This window comes from Myotis davidii, unplaced genomic scaffold (genome assembly GCF_000327345.1).
Source record: "Myotis davidii unplaced genomic scaffold, ASM32734v1 scaffold149, whole genome shotgun sequence".
Lineage (NCBI taxonomy): Eukaryota > Metazoa > Chordata > Mammalia > Chiroptera > Vespertilionidae > Myotis > Myotis davidii.
In genome coordinates, this window is record NW_006352194.1 from 4,007,821 (window position 1) to 4,018,712 (window position 10,892).

The 10,892-nt window shown below is 48.7% G+C and overlaps 1 protein-coding gene across 1 annotated transcript; it reads left to right on the plus strand.

The window, feature by feature from the left end:
- Positions 1 to 218: 218 nt before the first annotated feature.
- Positions 219 to 10,653, plus strand: HTR1D (5-hydroxytryptamine receptor 1D). The gene is made up of 2 exons (XM_006777577.2): positions 219 to 541; positions 8,107 to 10,653. Exon 2 carries the CDS (start codon positions 8,587 to 8,589, stop codon positions 9,820 to 9,822), a length of 1,236 nt encoding a protein of 411 aa, XP_006777640.1. The 5' UTR covers positions 219 to 541; positions 8,107 to 8,586; the 3' UTR covers positions 9,823 to 10,653.
- Positions 10,654 to 10,892: the final 239 nt, after the last annotated feature.

Genomic DNA, 10,892 nt, shown 5'->3' on the forward strand with positions numbered 1-10,892 from the left:
AAGGAGTTGAAAATGCCAAAAAGCACATAGTGTGAAACAGATGTGGGAGCCTCTGGGTACTTCTGTCGTTCATCTCCAGTTCCTGCTGCAAACTGGAGGCAGTAGGAGTGCTGATGGGAATTGGAAGACTTGGGCTCTGCCTGTAACTCACTGTGTGACCCTGGGCAAGTGTCTTACCCTCTCTGTTTCTCTCTCCTGTCCATGAAAGAGTCGGGTTAGGTGAGGAGTCCTGACACTCTGACACCCTTCTTGAACCCTAGGGTTGACACTACTATTATCCCTTGTACAACTAACTCCCTGTGGCCCATGGGAGCTTGCTTAGAAATACAGAATCTCAGGTCCTGCTCCAGACCCTCAGAATCAGGACCTGCATTTCCCGTAAGGTCCCCCAGGAAGGCGTGTGCCTGTTCAGTGTGAGGAGCACTCAGGAACCACATTCCCGCCTTCTGTTGGGGCTGTGCTGAGTGAAGATGTCTGTGCACCCTCCCATCAGCAAAGAGAGGCCCTTTCAGAGGAAGTGATGAAGCCTGGCATACAACAGGTGCCGGTACCAGCAAAGGTTTTTTGAATGTGTCCAGGCATGCGTGGGGTAAATATCTGTAGAATGAGGAAGGGAGTGGAACTGACCTTACCCAGAACTTTATGAGCGGTGGAGCATGGAGTCAGGTAAGCCCAGGTTCCGGGCCTAGCTTGGGGATGTAGGCAAGTCCTTTCTCTGGGCCTTGGTCCCCCTCCCTGGGAGGTGGGAAGAATAATAATAAGACTGACTTCCGAGAGTCGTGGTCAGACTTAAATGAGTTGATACAGGAGGAGCGCTTGGAACAGTTCTGGTTCATAGTAAGCTCTTAATAATGTTGGCCATTACTTTACAATTACTGCTCTTCCAGCCGCCGACCTGTACTGTCTCAGCCCTTTACCTGGATTGCGTTGATTTCTCTGAGAACAGTCTCAGAATGACCCCTAGAGGGCGCTGTCACCCTGTTGAGAACCACAGGTTCTAGAGCAGTGATACCCAAGAGAACTATAATGCAAGCCACAGATGTAACTTGAGATTTAGAAAATGTAGAGATAGCCAAGTTTAAAAAAGTGAAATTAATTTCAATTATATATTTTATTTACTCAACATATCCCAATCATTAACATGTAACATATAAAAAATGATTAATGAGATAGCTTTCATTCTTTTTTGAACTAAGCCTTTGAAACCCAGTGGCCACATTTCAAGTGTTCAATGGCCACAGATGGGCAGGAGTGGCTGTTCTAGAATTTCTTAGCTCTGGCTCTCATCCTAGTTATGCCACCTTTGTGGCCTTGGGCTAGTCATTTTACCTCTCTGGGCCTCAGTTTTTTGGGTGTTTTTTTTTTCATCTATAAAATGGGGACTAACTCTGCCTCAAGGAGTAGTAGGTATTAGGGGCATATGATGAGAGTTTAAAACCCCTTTGCCCACTCCCTCACAAGCCTCATTCTCTCGGCCAGGGCTGGTCCATGCTGAACCCATGGGCAGCCTGGGTGGTAGAATCACTGAGCTGAGCTGGGAGGGATGCCCAGCTTTGCTCTGCGGTCTTGTGCAAGTCACCCACGTCTCTGGGCAGCAGCAATCTCAGCTGATTGGATGACCTCATTTGAAAAGTTCCTTCCAGCCCTAACCGGTTTGGCTCAGTGGATAGAGCGTCGGACTGAAGGGTCCCAGGTTCGATTCCGGTCAAGGGCATGTACCTTGGTTGCGGGCACATTCCCAGGAGGGGGTGTGCAGGAGGCAGCTGATCGGTGTTTCTCTCTCATCGATGTTTCTAACTCTCTATCCCTCCCCTTTCCTCTCTGTAAAAAATCAATAAAATATTTTTTTAAAAGAAAAGCTCCTTCTAAAAGAATCATGTTTGCCAGGGAGGGGCTGTTCATTGTAACTAACTAAAATTAATGGAGCAGTTACTACATGGCCGGTGCTTGCTCTTAAGCTCACACACACATAATAGCAGTTTGAGGTTGGTGTTGTCACTGTCCCCTTTTTCCACACGAGGAGACTAAGCTCAACAATGTTAAGTGACAAGCTCCTTTTGACCAGCAAAACGGATGCCGGAGGTTGTGAGGCACGTGACCATGACTTTTTTGGGGAAACTTTTTACAAAAACAAAAGTACCCCCAATACAAGTGTGCAACCTGATGCCTTTTCACACAGAGAACACACCCAGCTCAAGAAACAGAACACGACTTGTGCCCACAAGCCCCCTCACGCTTCTTCCCAGTCACTGCACTCCCGCCCGCAAGGGCGTTACGCTGGCATGACTTCTGTGGCGTAGGTCGGTGTTGCCTGTCCTTGAACCTTATGAAGTTTGAATCACATATGGTGCATAATGTTGAGCTGCTTCTGCTCAGCTTCATGTCTGTGCGATTTCCTTTCTGTGGCTGTGTGTAGCGGGGAGCTGGCTCCATCCTCCGTGATATACAGTGACGTACAGTGAGGTGTTCTGTATGAATAAGCCACGGTGGATTTATCCATTCTCCTGCTAATGTCTGCCTGGGCGGTTTTCAGGTTGGGGGTTGTTAAATAGTGCTGTTGCCAACAATTCTTGCACAAGTCTTTTGGTGGACATACATGTTTTTGTTTGTTTTAGAGCTGAGAGTGGAGGTTTGGGTTCAGAGGTTTGGCTCCTTTTAATTTTCGACATTTTCCAGATTTTATAATTAGAGAAACAAAGGTGAAAGATGGACTTGCCCAAGATACTGATGAGCGCCCTGGTGGGTGTGGCTCCGTTGGTTGGGCGTCGTCCTGTGCACTGAAAGGTCACCGGGTCAATTACCAGTCAGGACACATGCCCGGGTTTCGGTCCTTTGCTCTTGCTTCAATGTTTCTCTCTCTCTCTCCCTCTCCGTTCCTCCCTCTCTAAAACCAATTTAAAAATCTTTAATTAAAAAAAGGATAATGATTAGAGATCAAAACTTGCCCTCAAATATAGATCTACAGATGGCTAGATATGGATAGACACACGCACAACACACACCCATTTAACATTTTCAGAGCTTTTCCCACATCTATTATTTTTTATTTCACCCTCTTGACACCCCCGGCAGATAGACGTGCTGCCCTAATTTTACCGAGGAGAAAACGAGGCTGTGGGAGGTTCCAGGAGACAGACAGATGAAATAACAGCTGTGGATGCCCTTTGCACAAGCGGGAGAACTCTGCAGCTTCGTTTCCCTGTGCAGGGCTTGCTCATCCGTACCACCCAGCTTCCAAAGAACGGACAGATGCACAGTTCCTCAGTGGGGATTATTCTACGGCAACAGATCTTTATCACAGAACCTTGGTTTTTTTCCTCCAAAAGGAGGCTGGCTTCTGAGCATACATTAAACCCATCCATCCTCTTTGTTTCTGGCAAAGTTTTATGACTCAGTTAAAATCGAGATCCTTTGGAAAGGGAGGGCGCTGGTCTCCCTGGGTGGGACGCCTTAGGTAAGAGAGATAAAAGGAAGGTCTGCTGGGAGGCTGCCCGGTGGGGCCTGGTTTCCCTCCTTCACTGAATCCACATGGCAGTTCTGGGAGAAAGGTGCTGTTAACCTCAACTTACAGACCAGCAAGAGTAGCCAGGAGGTGGAATGCATCGCCTCCGCCCACAGTAGGGCCTGCTTGGTGGGAAGGAACTGAGAATCCTGTCTTATTGCTGTTGCTCAGGGCCTGTGGTGTCCACCTGAACTGGCTCAACTAGGAAAAGTACGCGTTGGTAGCACTGAGGCTTCCTGGTCCCAGGGGTCCCAGATGCACCTCTGAGGGTTGGGAGGATCATTTCTGGGGCTGAAGGCTCCTTCCTCCTCCTCTCCGGGGGCAGGTGGTCCCTCCCCACCCCACCATCCCCGCTCCTTTCTCTGCTCCGTTCTCCTGCCTCTTTCTGCTGATCTGTCTTCTTTGTTTATTTATGGCTTTTCTGCTCTCCCAAAACTTGTCCTGGATTTGGTCATGGCTGTGGCCCGACTCCAGCCTCAGGGTCCTTAGCTTTCCATCATCTGTCTGCCCAGCATTTCCATTCTGCATCCCCGAGAGCATCTGCCTGGTTCATATCGGGTCACACATCCATCCTGGTCCAGTCAGCTGTGGTCAGGGGTGGCCTGTGGAACCATTTGGGATGGGACTCAGGTCTGTGTGCCTTCTTCTCCCCCCTGCACCCCTCTGCAGTGGTGCTGGAGCTGGGGATGCATGGTGTGCTGGGGTTCTGTGATCTGGACACCAGGGGAGAGGCTGCTGGGCTGGGGAGAAGCTGAGGAAAGTCCAGCTGTGCTGATGGCTTCCAGAGTGTGGTGGGCAGGGGAGAAGCTCCCTGGCCTGGCGGACAGGTAGTTCTGAGAAAAGCAGACTTCATCACTGAAATGGACAGTGTCGCCTTGTTTCTGTAAGAGAAGAGACATTGTCGGAGACCTGAATACGGTTGGACACATCACAGAGAAACCGGAGAAGTCATCATTTACTCTGTTGGGCATCTGGATCCATGATCTTATCAGTTCTTCCCCAACTCCTGTGAGGTCTGGATTCGAATCTCCATCCCCAGGCTGTGCAGGCCCAGAAAGCTCAAGTGACTTGCCCAATGGCCACAGAGAGAGTGGAGCAGAGATTGGGGCCTGAGCCTGCCTGACATAAAACACATGCTTCTCACTACTGCCCTCCATCTTTGTTACCATGGTAACATTTGTTCAGGACTCTACAGCATATCATATTCATGATCTTCTGGACTATTCAGCACCCCTTTGGGGCAGCATAGCTTATGTTCTCATTTTACCTCGGAAGAACTGATGGCCAAAGAGGAATTGTGACTTGCCCTCGGCTACCTGCTGGTCAGTGGCAGAGCTGGGACCAGAACCCACATCTTTGGGACTCAAATATATCAGTAGGTATTAATGTGTCAAAATATAGCAATGTTATTGCTAGTAGTGTGGATATATTTAAAAGCATAATATGCAAATCGACTGAATGGCCGAACAGCAGAACGACCATCCGGACAACCTTACGGATGAAGCCGGGGCTGCGAGGGCCGAGGCAGCCAGGACTGCGAAGGCCTACTCTTGTATGAATTTCATGCATCGGGCCTCTAGTATATATATATAATGTACAAAATTGTTGAAGAAAAACAGTGAATATATCGTCCCCTCCAAAAGTATATATACATATAACACACATGCAGATTAAAGAAGAAAAATAAACACCATGTTCCCTCCATCACCTCAGAAAATAGAACGCCATTGTCCAGCTGGCGTGGCTCAGTGGCTGAGCGTCGACCTAGGACCCAGGTCTGATTCCTGTCACGGACACACGTCTGTGTTGCCGGCTCAATCCCCAGAAGGGGGAATGCAGGAGGCAGCCAATCAATGATTCTCTCTCATCATTGATGAGTCTATCTCTTCCTTTCCCTTCCTCCCTGAAATCAATAAAAAGATATTAAACAACAACAGCAAAAAATAGAACATCATTGATACCTTTCAAACTCCTCCACAGTTATATTCCTGCATCCTTTCCTCTCCAGGTATAATTTTTGTATTTAACGTTTGCTTGCTTTTCCTTATGTGTTGCCACATATTTATACCTCTAAACGGTTTGTTTCTTGCGTGTTTTTGACTTTGGCACTCAGCGTTATGTTGGTGAGAATGCATGCCGCTTTGGTCTACCAGTTTTGCTCCTCTGCAGCACCTCATCGTGGGAATAAGCCCCATTCCATCACGCTGTTGATGGATGTTGGGGTGGCTTCTTGTTGTCTATTACAGCCAGGGCTACCGTGGCCGTTCCGGCTGCTGTCAGCTGGGGAACACCTCCAAGAGTGTCGGTCGTGCATACCTAGGAGTGAAATTACTGGGCCGTGAGTTAGTCACCACATAGTTTGCTTTATGAGGTAATGCCAAATTGCTAACGAGGCTCCTCCAGTTTATACTCTCCCAGTGGTAGCTGACAACTTAGTGGTAGCTGACAACTCCCTGAATGACATGACATGATCAGATTGGAAATGTTTACCCATCTGATGGGTGAGAATGGTCTCATTGTTTTAATTTGCATTTTCTATTTTATTACTTGAAGTGTGATGGGAGAGAGATCGTTGACTATAGCGCTACAGTCTGTATCTCCAGTGGTAGCTGGATTATGGGAAGTTCCCCCAACTGTGGTCAGGATGGGGAAGGACAGCAGGCAGGAGGGGCCGGGGAGAGGGACGCAGAATGGTGAGGCTTCTTGCAGAGCTGCAGCCAGCATTTCTGACCGAGCCCATCCATCCCGTCCTTCTTCCCAGGATGTCACCCACCAGCCTCTCGGGACTTTCGGAGTCCACGCCTTTCCCTGGGATGAGGTCATTGGAATGCCTGGAACCCAAGGAGTGACCGAGGCATGGGCTTGTGGGGCAAGCACACCAGCCTTCCGTGAGAAATGACGGCGCCTCTCGCCCAGACTGTCTGGAAGGAAGAAAATTCCAAACAGTCCAACCCAATTTCGCATTTTCCATGTGAACCAAAGTGGGAGGAATCTTTACAGAAACTTCTTGGGTGGGGCAGGAGAGATCCTATTTTCACCTACTACCCGAGATCCCAAACCAATTTCACTCCTGGAAGCACATGTGCCTTAGGCCTTTCTTCCTGAATTGAGGCAGTGTGGAGAAGAATGGAAATTTCCACTCCCACCTGGGTGACCTTGGGCAGGTGACATCACCTCTCTGAGCACTGGTTGGCTCTTTGTCAGTAGGGGGCCATGTTCCCGCATCACAGATCAGATGACAGCTCCAGGGCCAGCTCCGTGCCTGGAACATACCAAGAGCCCCATGAAAGAGATTCTAAGAATATTCTTCAAACGGTGGGAATATTTTGTAGCAGGTGGCTTAAGATTGTTTTTTGTGTTTTTGTTTTGTTTTGTTTTTTTAGAGAGAATTTTTGTAAGAGTTTATTTGAGCTGAAACTCAAGATTGGTTTTCTTAAATTGAGACTGTTTTCGCTCCTCTAAGCAGATATATTTTTTTAATTGATTGATTTTAGAGAGAGAGAGGAAGGGAGAGAGGGGGAGACACATCAATTTGTTGTTCCATTTAGCTTTGTATTCTTTGGTTGATTCTTGTATCTTGAGCCTTGTATTCTTGAGCCTTGACTGGGGATCGAACCTGCAACTTGGCAAATCTAGACGAAGCTCCAACTAACTGAGCTACATGGCCAGGACTCAGCAGATATTTTTAAAAGATGAAACACCCGCCCTGACCAGTTTGGCTCAGTGGATAGAGCATCAGCCTGCAGACTGAAAGGTCCCGTTTTCGATTCCGGTCAAGGGCATGTACCTTGGTTGCGGGCACATCCCCAGTAGGAGGTGTGCAGGAGGCGGCTGATCGATGTTCCTCTCTCATCGATGTTTCTAACCCTCTATCCCTCTCCCTTCCTCTCTGTAGAAGATGAATAAAATATATTTAAAAATTTTTTCACCATAAAAAATGTTCAGGGTTTTCATTTCTTTGCTAACAAAATGGTGTTTTGCTTTTGCCTTTGGGGGAAAGGGGCTTAAGAGTCAAGCATGCTCACTCCAGGAATTTTGGAAATTTCGTAGAATAGAAGAAAAGTCACCCCCCGTCCCCCCGCCGCCCAATTTCTAGAGAAACACATCGTAACAATTTGGTATCTTTCCTGGCCTTTTTATTTTCTTCTCTCTCTCTCTCTTTTCTTTTCCCTGCTTTTCTGTGCACAGGGCTGTTTTGCTTAGTTTCCACTGAATAAATAGAAAGATTTCTGATTCACGATTTACAGAGCTGCTTGCGTTTCCTTGTAACAAGCCTGTGATGCTTCCAACAGCGATGATACTTTCTCGCTCTGGGAATTGTGGGGGCGGGGCACATGGCCCTGCCCATATGCTCAGGACACTTTGGAGAATGCCAGTTTCGCTGCACCGGGGCAGCGCTAAGCAGTATCCTTTTACTCCTCTAGTTAATCGCAAGTGTCTCACTTGTTCTTCTAGAACCTAACTCTCTACTTTTCTTCTTTTTAAAACCCCAGAACTCAGAACATGTGCCCTTCTCCATGAACTCCCAGGGATCCGTTTGTTTTGCCTTCTCCCAGCTCATGCATTCTTCGAGTCTTGGTAACTGGAATGTTTTGTCTGTTCAGGCTCACAACCATCAGTGGGACAGGAACCAATGTCAAGTACCTCATGATGCGTCCAGACGAACCTGGGAAAACTAGAAGCTGCCGACTGGACTTCCTCTGAATCAGCTGCTATTTCTTGGTGTCTCTAGTTTTAAAAGCTCCCCAGGGGCCACCTGAAATCCCCTATGGTCTCAGAATAGGGTGGGGAAGGGATTCTGAAGTCCCCATCAAACATGTTTATCTCACAAGCCTCGGAAGGAGCCACAACACTAAAGGCAAGAATCTCAGGGCACTGCCCACACTGGTGTGATATCCTGATCCCTGTCTAACAAAGCCAGCATGTGTCCGGTGGGCCTGACCATGTGCGGGGCAGCGTTCCAGAACAGCGAGACATCCCCGCATTCATCTGGTTTAGGACAGACCTTTAACTACCAGCTGGAGGCCACCTCAGTGTTCTTTAAATAGTCCGGCCTTGAGGTCTCTTCACTGTGGTCTGTTCTGATGCATGGCCCCACCAGTGCAAAACAGGATGACTGTTCTGTGGGCGAGACAACTGTGAAAGCAGCAGCTGTGTGTGTCGGAGTCTATGGAGAGCCACCTAGAATGTCCCCGACAAACCAGTCGGTGGAAGGCCTTCTGCAGGAGGCCTCCAACCGGTCTCTGAATGCTACGGACACTCCAGCAGCCTGGGACCCGGCGACCCTGCAGGCCCTCCAGATTTCTCTTGCTGTGGTTCTTGCCATCATCACGCTGGCCACAGTCCTTTCCAACGCCTTTGTGCTCACCACCATCTTCCTCACCAGGAAGCTCCACACCCCCGCCAACTATCTCATTGGCTCGCTGGCCACGACTGACCTCTTGGTCTCCATCTTGGTCATGCCCATCAGCATCGCCTATACCATCACCCACACCTGGACCTTCGGCCAAATCCTGTGTGACATCTGGCTGTCTTCGGACATCACGTGCTGCACGGCCTCCATCCTGCATCTCTGTGTCATTGCTCTGGACAGGTACTGGGCCATCACGGACGCCCTGGAGTACAGTAAACGCCGGACCGCAGGCCATGCCGCGGCCATGATCGCCATCGTCTGGGTCATCTCCATCTGCATCTCCATCCCACCTCTCTTCTGGCGGCAGGCCAAAGCTCAGGAGGAGATGTTGGACTGCCGGGTGAACACTTCCCAGATCTCCTACACCATCTACTCCACGTGTGGGGCCTTCTACATCCCGTCTGTGCTGCTCATCATCCTCTATGGCCGGATCTACCTGGCTGCCCGGAACCGCATCCTGAACCCACCATCCCTCTACGGGAAGCGCTTCACCACAGCCCAGCTCATCACGGGCTCTGCGGGGCCCTCCCTCTGCTCTCTCAACCCCAGCCTTCACGAAGCGCACTCCCATTTGGCCGGCTCTGCTCTCTTTTTCAGCCAGGTGAAGATCAAGCTTGCTGACAGCGTGCTGGAGCGCAAGAGGATCTCCGCGGCTCGGGAAAGGAAGGCCACCAAAACCCTGGGGGTCATCCTGGGGGCCTTTATCATCTGCTGGCTGCCCTTCTTTGTCGCATCTCTTGTCCTCCCCATCTGCCGGGACTCCTGCTGGATCCACCCAGCCCTTTTCGACTTTTTCACCTGGCTGGGCTATTTAAACTCGCTCATCAATCCAGTCATCTATACTGTGTTTAATGAAGAATTCCGGCAAGCATTTCAGAAAGTGGTCCATTTCCGGAAAGCCTCCTAGTCTTATTTGGTGGTGACTCTGGCTATCGTTTGTGTCCTATAGCCCAGTTGGAATGGTCTTTTTTTATTTCACCTGAGATTTGGGTTAATCCTGATATTTGGGGTTTGGGTTCAATCCGCAGAATTGTTGTGTGTGTGTTTTTTTTATTCCTGTTGTCTTCTTGACTTCTAAGCCACCAAAAGCTGGGAAGCTGAGTGAAAGGGGACAAAGAGTGAAGGTTTCACTTAGCATAATATTTTCAGGGTTCATCCATGTTGGAGGAAACATGACCCATCGGGTTCCCCATGGATGCAATTCAGGTGGGAAACTGACTCTGTGAGAAGAGCCAGGCTCAAAAGCGGGGCTTTCTGGTCTACCAAAGTTTTTTATGGAACTCAAAGGAGGGTGGATGAGACTAATGGCCTAAGTTGAAAGAATTTGGAGGGAGGAAGGAATCTCCATTCCATGTGGCACCTTCATTGGAAAATAACACCAAGGGATTTCATCCTCTGATTCCTTCTCAGATGGAATCTCCCCCCGTTGTTCCTTTAAGGTGATAACAATGTGGAGTGGCAGAGAGAGATTCAGAAGCTGGGGGCAGTGGAGTGGAAAGACTGGAACCAAATCAACTATCTCACACCCTTCCTCCTCCTCCAATATCTCTGCACCTATGAATGTTCTGGAGCCAAAACCCACAATCACCCCCACTGAAGTAGATTGACAGGCTTTGAACCCACCAAGGTTTGAGTGGAACACCATTCTGGTTTTTCCCCCTGAATTTTTACATGCCATTCTCATCAGAGATCTTAAAAATGTTGAGTCTTATCAAATAAAAAGCATGAGACATCATGATCAGTAAAGTCTTTGAGTAATTTTCCCCCTCTCCCTGGATGTAGAAACCTTTCAGTTCAATTTTGTCTCCAGCATTTATTGAGCACCTACCACATGCCAGGCCCTGTGCCAGAGTCCTGGCATTTGTTATCTCATTGGAACCGCCTAACAGTGAAAGTCAGTGCAATATGATGATTAGAGCAAAGGATCTGATACCTCAGTTCAAATCCAAGTACTACCAATTTCTAGCTGGGTAACCT

What these genes read in the sequence shown, in the direction of transcription:
- HTR1D (XM_006777577.2), top strand. Translation starts at nt 8,587, where the DNA reads ATGCATGGCCCCACCAGTGCAAAACAGGATGACTGTTCTGTGGGCGAG.